We start from the raw sequence: 24223 nt of genomic DNA on the forward strand, positions 1-24223 counted from the left end.
CGTTCTTATAATAGAAGTATATTATCGCGAGATCTTAACAAGACTAGAATGTTAGACAGTGAACCGTTGATACACATGTGTCCATGCGAGGTGAATGTGTTTATTAAAGCTCCATAAAACGGACATACTAACACGCCACAACTGGCGACGAGAATGGCGACAAAATTCTGGGAAACTGAGCCTGATGAAACAATAAATAATTTCATCACTCGCCTCAAAGTACTAATGAAAACATGCAACTTCAATGCTGAAGCTGATAACCATGTAAGAGATAAAGTACTACTGCACATTAAAAATTCAGAGTTAAAAGCCAAATTAACAGAGAAGATAATCTCACATTGGATCGCCTTATCCAAGTAATTGGCTCATACCACCACAAGGAGGCGCTAATTCTCAGTCCTCCGTCCAACACAAACCATGTCTCCAGCAGAGCAAGGCCCAAACCAAAGCCCAAGTCAGCATCACAGTCAGGGTGCTACAAATGTGGTGCACAAGGACACATAGGTCGCAAATGCATCCGATCCAAGAACCACAAGTGCAGCCACTGTGGCAAAAAGGGTAACTTTGATGATCTCTGTTTCCACAAAGACAAATGCAAGTCAAACCCAGATGACATGCCGAGTTCACAGGGTCGCAGCAGAGCCTCAGGTCGCAGCAAGGATGATCCAAAGCAAAGCAAAGGTCGAAACAAAAAAGGCCAACATAGGGTAGAAGAAGGAGAACGTAAGGACTCACAGAGTGATTCTGAAGATCTCCACCTATTCAGAATATCTAAAACAGAGGACACCTTAGACCTGCGCCTGAACGGTTTCACCTTACCCATGGTGATAGACTCTGGTGCTCACCACAACACGCTGTCCGTGCATGATTTCGAAAGATGACAGAAGGCTAGGCCCGAAGTCAGTCTGCAGCCTGCCTCCACCAAACTGTATTCTTATGCCAGCAAACAACCCCTCACGCTCTTAGGCAAGTGCACACTTGAAGTTGAAGTCCCAAACACAACACGGAGTTGCCACTGCTTCGTTCTTCGTGGTGCCACAAGCACAAGCACTCTTAAGCAGCAGAACCAGCAAAGACCTAGGACTGTTGAGAGTGGGCATCGACGCAAACATCCTGAGCTGTTCTGGAGCCGACGTATGGTCAAGTCTAAGCACGAAGTACCCTCAAGTCCTCATTGGGCTGTGGAAACTCGAGAACTACCAGCTCAGACTGAAAATTGATCCAGACGTCACTCCAGTCATTCAGCCTGTGCGGAGGATTCCATTTAATCGACGACAGCGCGTCATCGAAAAACTACAAGAGCTAGTGGACCTAGACGTCATTGAGCGAGTGTCAGAACCAGCTCACTGGGTAAATCCACTAGTCACTGTGGAGAAAAGGCCAGAAAATGACCGCAAACATGGAGATGTGCGAATATGCATTGACATGCGAAGAGCTAATGTGGCCATCATCCGTGAGCGTCATCCAGTGCCTACCATCGACGAGACCATCCAGGAAATGGCCAGAGGAAAATACTTTTCCAAAATTGACCTCAACATGGCGTATCACCAAGTAGAGCTCCATCCCAACTCCAGAGAAATCACAACATTTGCTGCACCAGGAGGACTCTACAGAAACAAGAGGCTCTTCTTCGGAGTGAACATGGCATCTGAAAAATTCCAACAGATAATCAGCCAAGTTATCAAAGACTGCCCAGGTGCATACCTGTCTGAAGACAGTCATAGTTGGCAGCACAGAAGCTGAACATGACACAAGACTGGCTACCGTGGTGCAACGGCTAGCTGAAAGAGGACTGACAGTCAATGAGAAGAAATGCCAGATCAAACTGATATCCATCAAGTACATGGGTCATGTCCTATCACAAGAAGGCCTAAAGGTGTCAGATGAAAAGGTCAAAGCCATCGCGCATGCTCCCCCACCAACTGATGCGTCGCAAATGCGCAGCTTCCTCAGATTGGCCCAGTTTTGTGCAAAGTTCGTCGCACAGTTTGCCACCATAACTGCGCCTCTCTGGGAGCTCACTAAGCAAGATGCTGAGTGGAAATGGGAGAGGGAAGAACAGAGTGCGTTTGACCAGCTCAAAACCGCTTTGATCAACGCCACCGTCATGGCATACTACTCAGTTGGAAGACCAACCAGAATCACCTGTGACGCTTCTCCCATCTTCTCCCATCAGCTTATCGGCCCATCTTAGAGCAACAACAGACAGACGGAGTCTGGAAGCCCGTCTATTATGCCAGCAGAAAGCTCAAGTCTACTGAGACACGCTACTCTCAGTTCGAAAGAGAAGCTCTCTGAGTATTCTGGGCCTGTCGAAAATTCAGTTTGTACCTCATTGGATGTGAATTCAAGATCCTCACAGATCACAAGGCACTTGTGAAAGTGTTATCACCCAACTCACTACCCCCATCAGCCCGAGTGAAACAGTGGTTGCTGTACCTGCAACAGTTTACCTACCAAATTGTCCACATTCCCGGCAAAACCAACAAGGCCGACCCCCTGAGTCGGCAACCCGTTGGTCATTGCGATAAACCTGAGGAGAGGGAAACGGATGAGTACATCTACAGCATCATCAAAGATTCCATACCTAATGCTCTAACCCCCCGTGAGATCGAGCAGGTTTCAAAGAATGATCCGAGCATCTCCAAGCTACGTCAAGCCATACAGAAAAATGACTGGACCTGCTTTAAAGGCACAGTATACCAGGCGGTCAAAGATGAACTTTGGACGGCTGGTCATGCGAGGAAACAGGATTGTGATTCCCAAAGCCCTGCAAGAGCACGTAATACAGTTAGGACATGAAGGACATCAAGGAATGGGCCGAACAAAGAACCGACTGCGAACCAAAGTCTTGTGGCCTGAAATTGACAGAATGGTTGAAAAGCGAGTAAAGAAGTGCTACCCATGTGAAGTAAGTGGCAAGAACGCTCCACCAGAAGAGTTACATTGCACGCCATTGCCAGACCAGCCCTGGACTTACCTTGCAATTGACCTGCTGAGCATCTCTGAAGGTAACTACCTTCTTGCTGTAGTCGACTACTACTCCCGGTGGCCCGAAGTTGCCTAAATGAAAGTCACAAATGCAACCAATGTGATAAATGCTCTGGAAATGATGTTCCAAATTCATGGCTATCCTAAGTACCTAAGTACTAGAAGCGACAACGGTCAACCGAGACCGAGAGAGTTCCATGATTACCTCACCACACATGGCATCATGCAGCTGAAAGGAGTACCATATTGGCCTCAGTCAAACTGAGAAGTGGAAAGATTTAACAGAACCATTCTGAAATCAGTCAAAATAGCCAAGATTGAAAAGAAAGATTGGAAAGTTGCACTGAAAAAATTTCTGTTCCACTACCGGACCACTCCTCACTCAGTCAAAGCTGTTGATGAACAGAGATCTCCGCGACAAATTGCCAAGCTTCACCAATATGCCTGCGGACGGTGATGAACCCCATGCCACCACTTTAGAGGAGATTCATGACAAGGACGCTCTGCACAAGTTGAAACGCAACATCGCTGCTAATCAGAGAAGAGGAGCCAAGGATCAGGACGTACAACCAGGACACACTGTTCTTTGCAAGAACCTACACAAGTCCAATAAGCTAGACCCCAACTTCAAATCACAGCCATGTGAAGTCATCAGTAAACAAGGAAATGCAGTCATCATTCAACAACCCAACAGCCCACCCTAAATGAGAAACGCCGCTCATGTCAAGAGGTTCAACGGTGATGTCAGTCTCAGCGGCCCCTCCATTCCAAACCCAGTTACCACAACAGCTGAGTCTGTCCCAGTCACCACTCCCGTGCCCACCCATTTTCCCCCTTCCATAGGTCCAAAGCCAATGGCAGCGGTACCGTCGCCTGTTGTTCCTGGGACGTCCACTTGTGTCAGGTCCCCACCTGCATGGCAGAAGGACTATGTGATGTCTGCCTGAACTCTTACGGAAAAAGAAGGAATGCCGTTCCTTGGCTTGCCGGCGACGCTGCGCCCCCTCCCTCAGTGAGAACGCACTCAATTTGAAAACATTTTTTTTGTAGACGGCGAAACATATTATTTTTGGTTTGGTTCCATCTAGCTCTTTCCCCCTTATTACCGTGTTTTGGCTTATAAATAGCCTTGTGAACGGTACCAGTCTTTGTCCTTTCCTCACACCTACGACCCCACACCTGTTCTCTAACTCCACTGGGGGGGGGGAGGGGGGGGCTTACTAGCAGCAGGGCATTGCGTTCCCTCCAAGAGGCGTACGTAACAATGTTAGAAAAACGTTCTTCTTTGTAATTCTGTGGAAGTACACAGAGCAGCGCGCAACAAATTTTGGGGCGTGACAAAGGTACAGACCAGAGCCAAAAAAGGGAGACGGGTATGGCTGCAGCCTCTCGCCCCATGCCCTCCCGTCTCATGCCCAAGTTGTCCAACAATGGGCGTTGCCGCAATGTAACTTGGGGGGGGGTCACATCCCCCTCACTTAAAAAAAAAAGTAAGTTGGACCCCCCCACATTTGCGATCAAAATATTAGTGCGTGACTGGTCTACTAGTTCAGAGATCTTTCCATTGCTTCACAATCAAATCTGTTCCACTTTATCAGTAGGGAATACCCATAGCAATAGAATTCCACTCCGCGTTTTTTGGATTCAACTCCCATACTCTTTGATCGACGTATCGCGCTTGCAGCTAGCACTTCAGACATGACTGTTAGATGGATAGTCTGTGGAGCAGACTTTTTTGAGGAAGAAGTCAGAGTTTCCCAAGTTTTCCCTTCAGTGGCCAAAGCACCCTCATGAGACATTCTCTGACTATAATAGCATTAGTGAAGTCACAAAGATCCTTCTGCAAATATTATGATTATAGCTAGCTAGATAAGCAAGCTTTTTACCTACATCTAGCACTAGGCAATACCCTACTTTATTTACCCATTACAAGTGGAACAGCATTTGTTGACTTCTTAATCTGGATCTGAAATATTTTGTGCTTTTGGCCGTGTTCAGACCCTGTTTCATTCAGAAAGAGATGACAAGGATGTTTTTGCCAAGTAGCTACAAAAGAAATGGCTGGTGTGTTTTTTTATTGACATAACAACCGTGAGCTAATCTGGAGTTAACCTTAGCTAACATGCTAGTTTTTCTAACGACTGAAAAAAAAAAAAAAAAAAAAAAAAAACAGAATTGTCTTCCAAATTAAACAAGGTTGCTCAACTTGTTATTTTGGCAATTCGCAGAATTTCATTGCTACATGTTAGTCTGTAACATGAAGGCAAAACTGATTCAACCATTAAAACCATATATCCTCTGAAAGCTTACACCCTCAGGAAATTATCTAATGAGACAAGAGACACGTCCTTCTCTCCATATTAGTATGCTGCCCATGCATAATACATTTGGTATTGGTAAATGGAGTATATGGCTGATACTTTTGGCTGTGCCATTTAGGGAAACTGATTCAACCACCTAAACCATGTATTTTCTGAAAGCTTACAAATTAAGGATGTAATCTGTGGAAAAGACTACAGGTTTGAACACACATTTGACCATTTCTGAACTGTCCAGTCATGCTTTAGGGAGATGCTAATTTTTATGTAGCCTACATAATTATTAGGCTTCTTAACCTATACCAATGGTGAATTTGATATGCTGATAACATGATTTACATATCAGAAATCTTCATATGAACAATCTACATTAATCTTATTTCAATTATCAATATGAAAGAATGCTCAATGCATCTCCATGTCTCCTGATATAGCCTAGGTGGTTGAGATTGAGAGTGAGTCAGAGGCAAGGGCAGTGGAGACAGCTCTGTTGCTGAGGTGAGTGCTGAAAGGTGACGGGTAGTTGAAGATGTACCATTGCTTATTGGGAAGTTTAGTTTTCAAAATATTTTTATGTCCAGACCCTCAGTATATGTATAACAACTATGGTAGAAATAGTTGTGGTAAATACACCAGAATGCGGGAAATTGCATCGACATCTTTAAAATAAATCTGGAGGATAAACCCCGAGACCCCCTCCGCAAAATGTGTCCCCCCTACTGTCAAACTGCTGCTGACACCGTGTCCAACGGTAAATTCAGAGGGTCAAAAATACGAAATCGCAAATTATTTTACGGATGGAGTTAAAGGTAAGTTTGTGAGAACGTTTGTTGCAATGAATTGAGAAAATTTACATTTATTGAATATAGATTTTCTTTTTTATCCATATAGTTTGCTGATTTCTGGATGTTATTGTTCTGTCCCTGATGTTAACGTATATTTCATGAAACCTGCAATGACCTTCATTTAAAACTGCATCAGCGTTTTATGTTGACATTTGTTAGCGAATATTAGCTAACGTTACCTAGAGCAATTTATGGCTGCAGACTTTGATGGTTTCTTTTTGTGATTTTCCTTAAGGTAATGTTATGGTCTCGGAAAACCTGTATTTTGGACATACACACTAGGTTGGGGTTAGCTCAGGACACGGCCCATGCGGAGGCCAAATTGGGACACGAGTCTCTGTAAACAACCCCTCGTATGACACCAGGCTGTGCCAGACGGCCACTTGCACAAGGAACTGGCTGAACCATTTTCCTGTGCAACACATTCTTAGAACATTTCCTTCTGTGGGCCCTTTGGGACTTAGCAACAAGCCAAACAAACATTCTTCCTATCTGTTTATGATTACCCAAGACTGATTGTTAACATGCAGCCTAAAATTATCTGTATGACTTATAACTCTCTGTATAAATATGTGTACTAAATATCATTTCAGATCAGATTGACTCTTGAGCGAAGAGTGTGTCATAGTGAATGTTCCTTGTTTGATGCAATAAAGAGCCTTTGCATTTTTAACTGAACCCAACCTCTCCTGAGCCTTATTCTTACGAAGCAACCTCAGAAGTCCTAAACCAGCCTTCCACATATTACATCAGTGTCTTAAAAAAAAAAAAACACACCGCAGGTGACAAAATGCACGGTGTGGTTGTGCCTAACCTTAACCTCAACCTCTGAGTAGCAGAGTGCCTAATTCAGGTCTGTGGTTGCCACCACAGACCTTCCCCAGTGTTTTCTTTTACCACTTCAAAGTTTACTGGGCCGAGCTGCCGCACGACTCTGTACGGTCCTTTCCACTTCGGAGCCAGCTTCACAGAAAAGCCTTTTGCCATGGAAGATTGAGGATGGTTGCGCACCCATATGCTGTCTTTCGGCAAGAATGTAACATCTTTTCGGTGTTTTGTTATAGTTTCTCAGCTGTCTCACCCTTGATTTCTTACTGCTGAGGTCTGCCTTATTTTGCAGATCTTTGATGTGTTGTACTACATCATATCTGGCAGCATCGGGGGAAAGAATTTGACCTTTCAGTAGTTTATCCATCGGCCTCCGAAGTTTCCGCCCGAGGTGTAGCTCGGCTGGGGATACACCTGTGGTTTCATGGACGGCAGAATTTAGGGCGAATCGGAATTCGGGTAAGTACTGATCCTATTTTCTGTGGTTTTCCACAATTTAGGATAAAATCATGCATTTTAGGTTGCGGTTCACCCTTTCAGTGAGGTTCGTCTGAGGATGGTAGGCTGTTGTCAGTTTTGGGGTTACTCTCCAGTTCTTACAAAGTTCTTTGAACAAGTTGGAAACAAACTGGGATCCTCTGTCCGAAAGGATAAAGTCTGGAACTCCCCAGCAAGTGAGGATTTCTTTCCGGAACAAGTGAGCAATGACTGGTGCGGATGCTGTGTGCATGGGGAACATTTCCACCCAGCGAGTGTAGTAATCCACCAGCACAAGAAGGTGTTCATTTCTTTCTGGGCTGCAGAGCAAAGGCCCCATGATGTTGATTCCCAGCATTTCATTTGGATAGCTCACTTCTGTCTGGAGTTTTCCACTAGGTTTTTTTGTTTTCTCCTTCGCGTGTCTGGCAAACCACGCAGGCACAGACATAACTCCTCACTTCCTCCCACATTTTAGGTCAGAAAGACACATCATGGATTCGTTTGTACGACTTGAACATACCTTGATGGCCACACAAAGGGGAGTCATGATACGCTTGTAAGAGAGAGGGTAAGAGTGTCATAGGCACCCAAACTCGAAAATGGTGTTTGTTGTCAGCCAGGGGTATTTTCCTGTACAGTATGTCTTCGACCACAGTGTATTTTTCTTCCGAGTCTTTGCGCCCTCCGCCAAGTCTTGCATGGCCTTCTGTATTCCAGGGTCGGTGTGCTGTTCTTCCCACAAGTTGGTGTTTGAGAATGAAAAGTCATCTGACTCATTTTTACTTGTAGCCAGCATGCAGACCGATCCAGCAGGACTCCTTGAAAGAGCATCTGGTGCAACATTGAGTTTTCCCTTCCGGTACTCAATCAAAAAGCTGAACTTCTGAAGACGAAGTGCCCATCGGAGAAGACTGCTTAAAGGTTTTTGTGCTGTTCAGCACCCACTGTAGAGAGGCGTGATCAGTCACTACAGTGAACAGTTTTGAGTCCAAGTAGTGCTGCCATTTTACTAACGCCCAGACAACTGCCAGAAATTCTTTTTCAGTCGCCGAGTAGTTCCGTTCTGGTTTAGTCAAGGTTCGGCTAGAAAAAGCGAGCACTTCCTCATGCCTAATTCCTTTCTTCTGGGCCAGGATTGCACCAAGTCCTATGTCACTGGCGTCAGTATAGACAAAAAAGGGAAGGTTTAGATCAGGGTGTCCCAGGATGGGAGGAGAGGTGAGGTGTTTCTTCAAAACATCAAAGGACTTCTGACACTCATCGCTCCACTTGAATATACGTCCTTTTCTTTTAAGGGCATTCAGGGGTTCCGCCACTTGTGAGAACCCGGGTACGAATCGATGGTACCACCCCGCTAAACCCAGGAAGCGCTGGACCTCTTTGATGTTCTTTGGGGTTGGGTAGGCTCTGATGGCGTTAACCTTCACTGGATCTGCGGCGACACCCTTGGCAGAGACCACGTGTCCCAGATATTTGATTTTGTGCAGACAAAACTTGGATTTTTTCAGATTTACGGTGAGTCCAGCAGCACAAAGCTTGTTCAGCACTGCCTGTAGGTCTTGGAAATGGCGTTGCACAGAAGGTGAGTATACAACAATGTCGTCCAGGTAGACTAAACAGATTTTCCCTCTCAGGTCAGCCAGTACCAGTTCCTTCAAACGTTGAAAACTTGCAGGGGTGTTTTTAAGACCAAAAGGCATGACTTTGAAATGGAAGAGACCAGTGTGTGTCACGAAAGCAGTCGAAAGCAAGCCAATAGCCACTATTGAGGTCTAGGGTGGTAAAAACAGAACAGCCGGCCAGTGACTCCAACAGCTCATTTATGTTCGGCAATGGATAAGCGTCAGTTTCTGTTACAGCGTTAAGTTTCCTTTAATCAACGCAGAATCTTAGCCCTCCATCTTTCTTGGGTACCATAACGACTGGAGACGCCCATCCGGAGTAAGATGGCTCTATTATTCCTCCATCAAGCATTTCCTTCAGATGTTGTTCTATAACACGCTGTTTCTCCCAAGACATCCTGTACTGTTTCTGCCTCAACGGTACTTTAGTGTTGGTGTGTATGTGGTGTTACAAAACGCCGGTTCTCCAAACAGCACAGATCAGGTTTGGATTCCAAGAGTTGTCTAAGGCTTGCCTTTTCCCATTCTTCCACGTCAGCATTTGCTACAGCCAGATCAATGTAGCCTTGAGCTGTTAATACCACAGGCTGAGGGGGTAAGCATGGGGGAGGAATAGAGGACAATAGCGTGAGTGTGGGCAGTACACTGTAGTTCCGCTCTGCTGGAACAGGAATGTCTCTGGTCTGCCCTTAAAACTATACTGACAGTCAGCAGCATGAATCTGCAGCCCACTGCAAAACAGATAGTCTAAACCAAGGACTACACTGTAAGCCAGTGCTTTTGGAGATAGGATTGCTACTGGTAAGGTGCAAGCATTGTGACTCAAATCAATGGTCACTTCAGCCCTGCCAAGAGGTGTCTCTGTTTCTCCATTAGCAAAGAAAAGTGGACCGCTTGTCCAAGGCTTGAAATCCTTCTTGGGCCTGTTCAGTGCTTTCCACACACTAATATGGATAAGAGTGTAGCTCGCACCTGTAGCTACAATAGCTTTGCCATTCCATGTGCCAATGTTCAAAGGAACTACCAACTGTTGAGGTATGTAGCGAACACCAGGTCCTACTTCCTTTGTAGTTTTGGTTGTCAGCGATTTCTTAAGGGTGCCACAAGTGGAGGATGTTACTCCTAACTTTCCATTGCCTTGTTGTCCAGGTTGGGTGGTCGAGACATGCTTTTTGAGAGTTAAGGAGACTGATAGCTACCAGCCGGGGGCTGATATCGAGGGCACGAACCAGGTGGGTGTTGACCTTTGCACCGCCAGCAAGTCACAGGAGGCTGCTCCACAGTTTTGGAAGTACCCTTCTGTGGCTATGGGTGCTTATTGTAAGCCAGGCGATGTTCCTGCAGTGAGTGTTGGTCTAGGTCTTTCTCCAACTGATGGCCAAGTTTCACCAGTTCCTCCACAGACTGAGCCCGACCTCGGAGGTAACTAGCAAGCTGGGGTTTGATGTTTTTCAAGATCATCCTCACAACGTCCGTCTCGGTGATCTCAGGCTTCCAGAGTTTGCAAAGAGCATGACAAGCAAAAGGCTCCTTACTCGTTCTGTGACTTCCTCCTGGTAGTCGTCCCACAAGAAAGCAGAAAGGAACCTTTTCTCAAAACCTGCCCAGGTCACAACATCATTCATGGCAATTTCCCACCAATCACAGGCGGTACCATGAAGAACTGAAATCACGGCATTTAGCCAAATACAAGACAGGATCAGGATCATCATTTGACCTGCCATAGGTAGGAAAAGATAACCTAAGATGTGTCAGGTCAGTTTTCATCGTACCGGACTGAGGCAGGGGTACTGACGACTGGGCAGACAAAGGCAGGGTATGAGTGAACAAATGAGGTCTCACTTGAGATAGTAGTGAGTTGTTGTAAGCGAAACAAGTGTCAATCCTGTTGTCAAGAGCTTGCATCTTACTGTCTTGCTCACGGTGTGCTTGTGATACACAGGCCTCTAAACTTCCCAGAGAAGTACCTATCTTGTCCATCATTCTAATACAGTGATCCATCTTTTGAGACAGATGTCCATGATCACCAGCAACAGTCCCCTGGTGGTTACGGAGATCCTGCTGGACTTCCTGCTGTAGTTGCTCCATCATAAAGCGAACCCCAAGTTGTGTTGTGTTGATTCGTTTCTTCCACAACCAATGTTTTCATTCCTTTTAACATTTTTTCTATTTCATTGACAAGTTCAACTTTGCTGTCTGTTACAACGGTGTTTAGGTTAATCATTTCTTCCCTTGTTCTAGCTGCAAAAGACGTGAGGCTGGCCTCTATATAGAAACGACTCTGTGACATTTTCTTAGTAAGAGCACTGAGGGTCTGCTCATCCAGGTTCCCAAGCGGGCCTGTAGGTGAGGGATTCAGTTGGTCCAAAGACTGTAGAGCCGTCTTCCCCGGTGTAGGTAGGTCAGCTGGCAATTCACGCCGTGATTAGATGTCTGATCCAGAGACGGAAGGTGGAGTTGCCAGTGACATGTCCTCAGTACTTGCCAGGTATGGTGGTGGATGTGCAGCCTCCACTGGAGGATCTGGACGAGCCTGTGAAGTCTCAAGTTGTAGCCTAAATGATGTGGACGGGGACAGCTCTACCTCTGCATCATTAGTTGCCTTGGAGATTAAAGGGTTGGGAAGGCGGGTGCTATCATGAAGCGGATTGTATTGTGTCATGTGAAACATGCTTTGTGGAGTACACACTAAATGTGACCGTGCCTGATCTCCCGCAGACATGACGAAGCACGCAAAATTATTCTATAACTCAAGTAGCTGTGCAAGTAGAAACAACCAACTTAGCACAAGATAACAGAAATCAGCACAGCAAGAAAGAAAAACGTTTCCAAAACAAACCCCCACAGTACTTTCACACACACAGAGCACTACAAAGTAATTATGCACCCTGTACACAAAACCAGTATTGCACAACATATATACAATGTACTTGTCTTGTCTTGTCTTGCAACCAAATCCGAATCTCCAAATGTTCAGTTCAAGTCCCTGTTCAGGCGCCACTCTGTAACGGTGGCAACCCCAGGCCAGGTCGTGAAAGTTCGGGCGCCAGGCAGGCCCGTAATCCTGCCAATTTACTAGGGTGTGTCACCGTCAGCAATTAAGGAAAATACAACAAAGGCAAATAAGGAGAATTGATGCAAACGTACGTGGTACTCCTCATTTTACAAAACAAAACAAACACACAATCAAAAACCAACAGAACTCCCCCCTTTGACCCACGTCAAGGCAAACGAAACAAAAAACATAAGCAACTTAATTGCCTGTATCCACTATACTCAAATCCCAAAATAAAATAAACAAAACGATGCAGTGAACAGTCTGTGGTGTGTAAGGGTGCGTGTGTGTAGTCGTGGGTGCGTTCGTGTGGTGGTGGAGCGGCTTGAGAGTCGCACAGTAGTCCACGAGACGAGCAAGGTGTTAGCTCCAGTCTAGACTCACGGACACGTTAGATGCCACGGATCTGCCCAGGGCCCCAGGAAGTTAGAACGGCAGGTTGTCGGTTCAGGTTTGCGACCATGTGGATCTCCGTGTGGGCGATCCGGCTTTTTCGGTGCCGGGTGGTTCTCCATGTCGCGTAACTGGATAACTGCGTAGCTCCTTCAGGCTCCGTCTGTGTCTGTTTCTTCCCTTTTGCCAATCATTCGGAGCACACTAATGTGCGCAGGGACACTCCCACACTGACGTGAGTGGAAGCCGCGTTCCTTGACATGACCCAAGGTCGGTTAAAGTGGCAGCACGAATTAGGCACTCTGCTACATCTGCTACGACTCCTGGTCTTAAACTAATCCTAACCTCAACCGTCGGTGTGACGCCTAAACTCAACCGGGCCTCCCAGGCTGCAGCCGTAGAATGGATTTTTAGTCGGTAGTCTAGCTAAAAAGTAAAACACGTACACCAAAGTAGGAAGGGGAAATAGTGGACCAGACAAGCTTTTATTTTGAAAAGAAGAAGCATGAGACGGGAGGGCATGGGGCGGAAGGCTGCAGGCTGCAGCCATACACTCTTGAAAAAAGGTAGAGCCTTTGTTTTACAGCTACATTTTTTTATTGTGAGATTTACATAGGAAAGAAGTGTCAATGGACTTTGGGGTTCACTGTATGTCCATTTTACCCACTGAACTGTTATTCAACTGTGACAGGGTAAATTCAGTTCTGCCATCAATGACCCCTTTAAGGCATTTAAAAGCATCGAAGTCTACCGCTACTTCTCATCAGGATATGTTTATGATCCCAACATTTTTTATTCTGGAGATTAAGAAAATGTTATTGATCATAGGAAGGGTCAGTGGCAGTCTGCTCATCAAGAGATATTAACGTTACACGAATAGCTATATATCACTGAACTGAATTGCCATCAGATTCTGTTGTAATATCAGTCACATCAGGACACCAAATGAAAAGTAGTTTAGAATACTAACGCCACTCCAACAAGTATCAACATAACATAATTGGGTGTGCTTTGCCTTCGGCAAGGGCACAACCATTGTTATCTCACATATATATTATTATTAATTATTTTCCCACCCCTAAAACTTTGTCAATATTTGGACTACATAGACAACCTAGGTGTCAAAAGTTTCGTTTTGGTAGCGATTGAGTTGCTTGTATTCGGATTTACGTTCCGTTGCACGGTTTAATAGAAATTACGTTTTTGTGGCGAAAAGTGAAGCTAACGGTGGCTAACTTGCTAGCCACAGTCACTGACACCACTAACGTCACTAACGTCAGGAAAACTCGCGTGACTGTCTCTAGCAGAACATTAGTTTAGCAGCTTGTTAACTTCTGGGAGATAGCTAGGCTAACTTCTTTACTGCAAGGGAGCTGCAGAAACGCCACAAGCAAAGAGGCCTCGGTGATAACTATTTGCTCATTTTACTTTGTGATATGACACACAATTGTGATGTGTAATGTACAATATAAGGTAATATTATTAAGGAAGTACATCTAGCGTTACTTTCGGAAACAGTAGTTTACAATTTCACTGAAGCATTAGCATCATGACATTAGCCTCTGTTGCCCGGGCAACAAATAATACAGCAGTCTATGATGCATCTGTTTTCAATCGTTAAAATGAACATTCCTCACAAATACATTTTCGTTGTAGCATTTATTATGACATTAGATTACAAGTAAACGATTTTATGACTCGCGATATCCGCTTTTCTCCTCATTGAAATGACTATGAGTGTGCACCTCTGCAAACCAGGGTGATCAGATGAGAATGGCTAAATTCGAGGCATCTTACAGCAACGGGGGCTACGAGCCATTGCGATACATCCGTCGTAAACATTAGTGCATGTTGCCGCCCCTCTCCTCCTTATTAGCATTTAAAGTTACAGACACATAAAAAGCGTATTTTTAGGAAAGCTCATTGAGGGACTGCTCGTAGTGGCTGTAACTATGCACCAAGGCTGAATTTCAGGAAAGATACTTCAGATACAGTATTAGGGAACCACTAAGGCCTATATAAAAGCATCCAAAAACAGCATTTCATGTGACCTTTAAATATGGACCCCTGCAACCAACGCAAGCAAGCACACCCTACAATTTCCCCAGAAATTGTACCCCCTCTAGTTCAACCATATAACTGTAGCCGAGGGTTTTATATATATATATGCTAAACTTAGGTTTGGGCTTTAAAAGAAGGGCACAGGCTTCCAATGCCCCGGAACCAACCGACACGGCACGTCTCACTTTATTTAACTCACTCCACCAGACCGTCAGAATAATGACTCCCCTTGTCACAATGAAAACTCATAATAAAATAAAATACTCATAATAAAATACCTCTGGAAATTAACGAATCCTTTCAATTTCCTCTACCAGTTCTAAGCTTATGCAGGTCACGTGAAAAATGATCCAAAGACTCGTACCCGAAGACAGTAGGGAGATGAATGAATCCTTTACCCAAAGACACTGTCGGCAGATGAACAAATCTTTTACCCAAAGACACGGTTGGGAGGTGAACAAATTATTTGTTCAGGTACAAGTCTTTGCATAATTTGTCACATGAGCTGCATAGGCTCAGTACTAGTAGCCCGTGGCCTTCTGGCAGGCGATACCGAAGCATTCGGTCTCGCACACGCAGACTGGACGACAGTTTCTTTCCAAGGGCCATCAGGCTTCTGAATGGAAATTGATATGGACACTGCAGTGTTTTCTTTAGGTTTTTTTTAAAGCAGTGGGGGCAGGTCTGTCCGACCAACTCAAGCTCCTGTAAAGTCTGAGGAGCAATCTGGCGGCGTCTGATGGACCAAAACATAATGTCCCAGAGGTGTTCTACTGGGTTTAGGTGGTTCCTTCATCCTCCAGGTACTCCCTGCATACTCTTGCCTGAGGCCAGGCATTGTCGTGCATCAGAAGGAACTCAGGACCTACTGCACCAGCATAGGGTCTGACCATGGGTCCAAGGATTTCATCCCAATACCTAATAGTAGTCAGACTGCCGTTCTCTAGCCTGTAGAGGCCTATGTGTCCCTTCATTCATGAGCGGAAATCCCGGGGGGAAACACCACCCCTCCATCCTGGGAAAAATGTTATTTGTCCCCCCCCAATAAATCACTGTAAACATAATTATGTAATTTCAATAACATGAATAATACGCATTGAAAGCGCTTTGCTGATTATGGACACAATGGCGCTTTTTTTAATGATTCATTGATTGCTAAACAGATTTTACCTTGTCATAGTTGAATAACGACAGTTCGGTGGGTAAAATGGACATACAGCGAACCTCAAAGTCCATTGACACCTCTTTCCTATGCAAATCTCACAATTAAAAAATGTAGCTGTAAAACGGTAGGTTTTGAAAAAGCCACCGAACTGATGTCAGTTCCACCTTTTTTGGCTCGTCTGTACCTTGGTCATGCCCCAAAATTTGCTGCGAGCTGCTCTGTGTACTTCCACAGAATTACAAAGACGAACGTTTTTCTAGCATAGTGAAAATGGACAACGGTGGCAGTGTTCCAGGCTGTACAGGGAATGCTGACACTTTTCATAATCTTCCCAAGAAACCAGACACTTGTAGATAATGAGATTTTTGTGAATGTATCAGATGGGAGAAAATTAGTCTCTGTTACTTCATAGTGAAAGACTAGCTCTTTGTTCTCTTCACTGAGCTTCTGACTCATGACTACTGTCACAGTATTTGTTTGAGCCCCAACTTCTCCAGACTGATCCTGAGACCAGAGTTTCCCGCAGCACTTTGCAGCTAAGGCGGTCGCCTAAGCAACACGAGAAAATAGCAATATCCGCCGTGTTACTCTGTCCTGTTTTCTCCCTTTCATTCCAAACCGTGACCAACGCCAGTCTTCCTTCTCTGCAGAACGCATTAGTTTATCACACAAACTACCCCCCCCCCCCCAAAACGCATTAGTCTATCGCACAAACTAGCGCCCCCCCCTCGTCTGACGGCAAACCAGGGGCGAATCTAGGTTCCCACTTTTGGGGGGGCTAAGCCCCAAGATAAAACCTTATTATTTTTCCTGTTACCCAGCAAAACTAGGGGTCTGGGGGCATGTTCTCCCAGAATCATTTTTTGAAAATATCCTTTTAAATAGTGTCCTCTAGTGGGTTTTAGGAAGAGAAATTAACACATTTATATTAAAAATATGAAAGAAAACATTTTTATTTTTTAAATAAAAACAATTTGGCTAACCTACTGTAATTGTGTGTATGGGACACCAGATGATTTCATGGAAATCATGACAGTATGGAGGAATTAAGAACCACTCGTGTCCATTCATAGTACGTAAGTAACCTGTCTTATAATCCTTTTATCGTATTTTTTGAGACATTTGGTGAGAGAGACAGGAAAGCAAGAAAGAGAGGAAGATATAAGGCCCGGGCCATAACCGAACCCAGGCCCCGTGTTTAAGTCTTAGCCTTAATGGTATCTTACCCAGAGAGCCATGTACTCTTTTAATTAGATCAAAGTAAGCCAGGTATTGACATGATCTAAGGGGGTTGTTTTGTCAATATTGTCAACTAAATCATGACATCAATAGTTAAAGTTTTGCAAATATATATTTACATAAACTGCCATACAATTACAGTTTCTGCTAATTTTGCAACAACTATTGTCAATTAAAATTTGATAGGCACCATGACTGATTTCATTGAACTACATATTTTAGACTACTATCTGCAAATGTTTAAAGGGAGAAATTGCATTGCACTATGATACTGAGGCCCCGTCCACACTAACCCGGGTAAATTTAGAAACGCATACATGCATAAATGTAAATGTAATACATATGTCCGTGTTTGCACCTCCCGTCCACACTAATACGGCGTATTCGGATACTGAAAACTGAGCTTTTCGAATACGCTCCCCTGGCCAGAAACATTTGAAAACGCCGGGTACGCGTAGTGGTGTGGACGGGGTCCCCGGATCTTTTCAGATACGATGATGCTCAGTTGCCATGGCACTGGGGTAGCTTGCTCTCTAGAGGTTATAAGGTCAAGATGGAAAGTGAAAGAAATATGCTGCTCCGTCTCTATAACTTATTTACAAGTTAGTGTAACTGTTTTTTGTATGACAGTTTTTTTTTTTTTTTTTCTCAAAACAAGTGTCAGTCTCAGCTGATTGCGTGCATGTAAACAGAGCAGCGTGGCGTAACCATGACAACGATTGTCATGTATCCGTGTTGTGGACGGCAAACATTTGGAAAACGCTAGTTTGGACAGAGATCGTTTTCAATTCAAATACGCGTATTTGTATTGCCCCGGGCTAGTGTGGACGGGGCCTGAAACAATCAAAGCATTTTTTTGGGGGGGGGGGGGCTAGTTTGTGCAATAGAGACTAATGCGATAGACTAATGCATTCTGCAAAGAAAGGAGACAGACACATTCATCACTCATGACGTTCTGCAGAGATAACAAGAACAAAAACTGAGGGGGAAACCATCTTGAAAACGTCCAGATGCTCCTTCCTCACATCATTTATCTAAACCTAAACAGCATGACACATGGTTGACACAGAGACCAGATAAAACTGAAATGAAAGCTGTCCTAACCAAAGACAGTCCTGGATAACGGTTATCAAGGATAACGGATCAGGGATAAAGGAGATAGCCCTAACTTTCCTTTACTAACCAGACCACCTGCTAACCATGCTGGAGAAATCAGTATGGAAAACTGCCAAGTAAAACAGTGAAACTGACATAAAACACTCGAGTGGGCGTACTGCAGAGCTGTTAAGACCGTTGAATGCAGAAGGCACCATTACAGACCAAGTGGGCTTCTCCTCAGAGCCAAGATAGCGAATCAGCGTTAAGCCTCATTTTGGCTACTGCTTTCCTCAACTTCCTGTTTCTCTGGAAGTTGGACTGAGAGATGACTAAAACAGATTAAATAGAAGTGCCAAGGGCTTCACCAGAGCATTAGTCACTGATATCTTTGGCAGTAATTTCACTGCTTGCGAATTTCAGCACCAAGGTGACACATTACTATAGCCCAGGATGTGCGTGAAGGCTCGTGAGGATATTTACTGTTGTGTAATTCTGCAACACAGAAGATTTGATGCGGACACACATGCAAACTCTCATTCACATTGAACCTCTAAAGAAGCACCACTAATGGGAGGGTCTCAGGATCACCCCAATCTTTTTTTTCATCTTATCAATTTGCACCAGTCCCATGAGAAGATATTATTTGGAGTCCAGATGGAAAGAGCAATACTGAGGAATTTGATTGCATGGAGTTAAGTGACATTGAGGTGTCCTTGGTGTAGGGGGGAAAAGGATACACAGCAGTAGCACTGGGAATTCTCTGGGAAAGATTCTTCCTAATGGGCTTCAACAGGGATCCATCCTGCTGCAAGAGCAGTTGTCCATAACTCCAGACAGCAGATGTGTTTAAGTGTACTTAATTGGTGTGAGCTCCCTTTCATTGTATACTAGTAGTTGACATCCTGCCCTATCTGCATTTAATAAGAAGTTTCTTTGAAGAGATGCATGTCATTAAAAACTATGGGGAAAAAACATTGTTAACAGCAAGTTTCTAAATAGATTGCTTCCTTAATAGTCAGGTGGCTGAGCGGTTAGGGAATCGGGCTGGTAATCTGAGGGTTGCCAGTTCGTGCCAAATGACATTGTGTCCTTGGGCAAGGCACTTCACCCAACTTGCGTCGGAGGAATGTCCCTGTACTTACTGTAAGTCGCTCTGGATAAGAGCGTCTGCTAAATGACTAAATGTAAATGTAATGTAAATGTTAATAACATGCGATATGGGATATAATCTGAAGAAAAACAAGGCCATTTCCAATTTCAGTCAGATGATGACTCTGTCGGAAACTGTGACCTCAGCCCGTCAGAACGTGATCCTTCTTATACCTAGAAGCAACACTGATGTTCCTTGTCAGTGACTGAGCATCCATTAGGCCTTCACCACCACCACCCCCCCCACACACACACACACACACACACACATACCACCTCAGAGGGAATAAGCTATAGCTGGTGTTATTAAATGTCAATGCCAAAGGGGTGGCATCAGAGGAGGATCAACTGATTGCTCACAGTGTCAAAGAGAGGCATATTTATGATTGTGTCAAATGTTAGCACACCGAGGTGAGCTCGCAAGCTTAGGACCTTGATTTGGAACAACGTTGCTGTGTCATGGTGAGACAGAGAGGTAGAGGGCAGTTGAGGATGTTGAGAAGGCTCCAGAGAAACGTATTAGTACAGTAGCTGTCCATTGAAATGCAATTCAAACAGTTTGAATAAGATGTGGTGTGGAGGATGTGGTGAGTGTCCTTGACCTCTTGTCAAGCACAGCATAGCATTGTTCTACTTGTACAGATACCGCTACTTCAAACCTTGAGATGCTCCTACTGCTAGTATCTGTAAGTAACACTTAAAAAATGTTGAGAATAACTTCACAAAGATGTTGAATAGGGACAAAAAGATGAAGATGACGATTTATTCCAAAGATTAGTTCAAAAACCTATTCCAGAAATTTCAAGAGAGAGCGGAGGCAATTTGAGTTAGTTCTACATTATCATTGACACTTTCATGGAAGACAGCAGTGAGCTTAAGAGGAGTGGAGGAGCCTGGGTAATGGATGTTGATCAATGTGTCAGTGGTGGTCTCACCAGACAGTAGTCCAGTGTGATTTAGAATATTGACTAGTAGGAAAGCTTTTAATGTTAGTCAACAGTAAATGGAAGGCCATTTGGCCCAAGGCCATTCATTGTTTGGAGAGTCATATGAATGGGTGGGAAAACCTTTCTATGACAGTCTGTAACCTTCAGTCAGAATGCAAACACAAACTTCAAAATCTTTCTGTATAGTATCTCTCTTTATCAAGCTTTGGTGGGGTAATGCTATGGTTTAAATGTACAGGAACTTTGCTACATGGTACATCCTAGTATGAGAAGAAAACAGAAAATGTATCCAGAAGCCTCAGCAAACATTTAGTAAAATGTCAGTTCTAGTGTTTTTCAGTAAAACAATGAAAATCAATTCCACTTGTAATGCTTGTGTGAGATTCAGACTTTGAAATTTAGCATAAAGGGTGCAGAATAAATGAAACACCCACCACTGTGTCTCAACCTGACTGTTAACTAACAGTTGAGCATGTGGGCATGGAACTTACCAGAACGCGGTCTCCCAATCGTAGATCCTTATCCCCTCCTTTCTTAACCGAGCCACTGTCAGACATATTGGAACCCGACTCATTTCCCGTCTTCACCGAGCTGTTGAGGATGCCCTCCCGAAGGGGCATCACCACTCGCTGGCCACCAGGAGCAGCACTCCCCCCATGGAGCGTCAGGTTCTGAGCTGTTAGCAAATCAGTAGAAAGAGTGTCGCTCCCGTCTGGTTGCCGGGCAAGCTTAGAGGGGCGCGTGAAGATGCCCTGAAGGGCCTGGCACTCGAAGTAGCGCACACCGCCCACTGAACCGTCATTTTTGCCCACAAGGTCATTCAGAACCACGCCCGCCCATTGTCCTGGGGCGAACTGGGTTTCTCCCAAGTAGGCAATGACTCCCGGTTTGACCCCGTTGACCCATACACGTTCGCCCACCACATAGTCTCCTAGGATGTCGTCTCCTACTTCCGATGTCTTGGAGCTGGACTTGTCAGAGGCGTTGCTGCTAGGAGTTGGCGTGGTCGGCTTGTGTATTGAATCTGACAAGATAAAGAGAAATTTTGAAAGCTGTATTGGACAAGCAGAATTAACATTATTACTTGTATCTATTCTATTCACTGGTTATAACGACTTGCAGTGCAGAAGGTTATTGTAACCAAAGTTAATATATTAGGTATGCAAGCAAAGTGATCATTTTGAAATTCTGTTTACAACATTTTCTGGATCAATATGTCAGGTTATTTCAGGTCCATATTTCAGTCAAATAATTCATACAACATTAAAAAAAACTAGCACTAGCATTTGAGACAAATCTTTGTCAATGAACAAACATCACATTTTCAAACACATGAATCCTCAGAATATTTATAAATATGTTTATGCCCAACCTGCTGCGGTCATTCTCATAGTCAGTCTTCTATAATCACTCTGTCTATTCATCCCATTTCACCGTGTCACTAAACACCAAGAAAGAATCTGCTTGTGCTGCATCCAGCACAACAGTGGAGTTTATGCGAGGTTAGGCATTACTCTAGTTCCCATTGAAAGTGGGTCACAGAGATGATACACTGGTGATTAACCCCACAGATACAGACTGCCTTAGATGAGCTGTATTCCCCTGCAACATCAAAATGAGCATGGGCTCAAAACAATGTGGCCTGTTACACTGTGTGTGCGTGCGTGCATGTTCTCCACCATTTTCAGTATGTGTGTGTGTGTGTACTGTCTGTGCCAGGATGGTCCCCCTGACCCCTCTAGTGGGGGAGGGGTCTCCAAGGCCAAAATATGTTGTGACGTGAGACTTACACTTTTAAATGGCATCAGGGCTTGAGCAGGTATATTGTAAAAACATACACTAGATAAACTTTTGTTGAGTGTTCGTGACCAGTCCTGAATCCTGGAGGAAACCCCTTTCTAATCCCAACACTAACATTACCACAGGCCATGACTAATGTGGGTTTGTAAAAAAAAAAAAGAAAGAAAAAGCTTTTGAAAAAATTCATAGTTGATAGTTTTCTATCTTTTGGCTCTCAACGAAGGCAGTCGTATTTTCTTTCCCTCTCCTCTCCCTGACCTTCCCTGCTTGCCTCCCTGCTTGGCTTTTATCCTATTGTCTAGTCATTCACAGAGAAATGCTCAGAATTTTCAATCATTTGGATAGTTTTTGATGATATTGCTCAAAATCAAATACTTCTGATTGGGGCAAAGTGGATCGACTACAACCACTAAAAGACACAACCTGAGGGACTGAAGCCCAAGGAGAGCGGAAGTATTTTGGGCTACTCTCCCAGACTGACCACAGGCAAGCAAGCTAAAGCTTGTTTCCTGTAGAACTATGGCTTGCAAAGACTGCAAACAACTTACTCAGAGGATAGTCGATATCAGAGAGACCGAAGACTTTATAGATTCCATGCTAGCTAGCCCAGAGGCTAAGCTACCGGCTAATGAGCCACCCTTGGAACCAGCTTTCTTTCCACCAGCCGGTGGACCAGATGAGTCATGGCCTTCTTTCGGCGCTAAACCAAATGGGACTGTCACCAAGGATAAAAAGCAAGGCAGAAACTCTTCCCACATCACCTCTCCTCCTGTCCCACTCAGAAACATTTAGTCATTTAGCAGACACTCTTATCCAGAGCGACTTACAGTAAGTACAGGGACATTCCCCCCGAGGCAAGTAGGGTGAAGTGCCTTGCCCAAGGACACAACGTCATTTGGCACGGCGGGGAATCGATCTGGCAACCTTCTGATTACTAGCCCGACGACCTCACCGGTCAGCCATCTGACTCCTGGAAACAGCTTCGAACCACTGGGAACTTTCTCTCCCTTGTGTGTGGAATCCAAGGCGAAGAGGCAAAGGAGTGCTAACCACGCAGCTTACAAACATGAAGGGCCCAGATCACCGACACACCATGATAGTAGCTACACATGGTAGCACACATGCAAATCCAACACATCATATTCTGCTGCGACAGGTAGTCCCCCATTTCACTCCAAGCCCCTCTCGGACCACTCGGGGCGCTATTCGACCCCCTATATCAAGCCTAATCAGACAACAATACCACCGGATTATCAAGATCCAAGGTATGCTAAGACTACCCACGGCCCATCAGCACTTAGAAGAGCTAACGCTGCACTATAGAATCTACTACTAGCACTGACACAGTGGCTAACCTTGGTCTAGCACAAGGTCCTATCATTGCTAACCCAAATAAGCTAAGAACTGGCTCCACAGCTACTGATAAGGCAAACGTTAGAAATGCAAACACAACACCACATATGGCCACTATCTTGATTGGACATGCCATGACAGCACATGTTAAACTGGCAAAGACAGAAAATATTTGTCTTAGCAACACATCTGTCAAAGAACTGTCGTCAGAGGTACAAACAATCCTCAACAATAAACCAAACAACCCTAAGATTATCATCCACACTGGTTCATTTGATATCCTACACAAGAAAACTGGCACTGAGATACTTAAAAAACATGTCACCCAGCTACTGAACACACAACAGATATCAAGATGTATTCATCAGTGGACCGATTGCATGCTTTCGCAGAGGAAAAGAAGCCTTCAGTCGACTACTATCTTTCAACACATGGTTGGCATCTGTCTGTCTGGCACACAAACTGAGATTTATCGATAATTTCAATGTGTTCTGGAACTGTGCAGACCGTTTTCAAGCTGACGGACTCCACCCAAACCGTAGAGGATCTCGACTACAAACAGAAAACATCCGTCACGTGCTCCTGACCACAAATCTAGTTTATTTCCCTATCCCTATTGTGTCTAAGCTGACTGACGCATCCCAAACAACCTCCCATGGAACAGAACAGAACATTCAAACAGCCTCCTGCAAGGACATGGGCCCTGCACAGATCTGCACCCCCCGGATGAATTCCCTTGTGATGGAACAGCTCAGTGAAATAGACTTTCCCAAAGAAAAGCTTTGCTAGGACAGCCACCATGCTACTTCATTAGACATACTGGTCATCATCACAAACAGAAAACGGCATGGTAAAATGCATGGTTACAAACTTGAAACT

At 44.5% G+C, this 24223-nt stretch overlaps 1 protein-coding gene across 2 annotated transcripts in view; it reads right to left on the reverse strand.

The window, feature by feature from the left end:
* The window catches only part of clip2 (CAP-GLY domain containing linker protein 2), a 77339-nt gene that overhangs the window by 41458 nt on the left and 11658 nt on the right, over positions 1-24223 (reverse strand). For both annotated transcript variants that reach the window (XM_084698042.1, XM_084698041.1), the window contains exon 3: positions 20683-21215. In XM_084698042.1, coding sequence (XP_084554168.1) covers positions 20683-21215 — 533 coding nt within the window. The remainder of the gene's footprint in view (positions 1-20682; positions 21216-24223) is intronic.

This window comes from Hypomesus nipponensis, chromosome 5 (assembly GCF_054491055.1).
Source record: "Hypomesus nipponensis isolate SF chromosome 5, ASM5449105v1, whole genome shotgun sequence".
NCBI classification, from domain to species: domain Eukaryota; kingdom Metazoa; phylum Chordata; class Actinopteri; order Osmeriformes; family Osmeridae; genus Hypomesus; species Hypomesus nipponensis.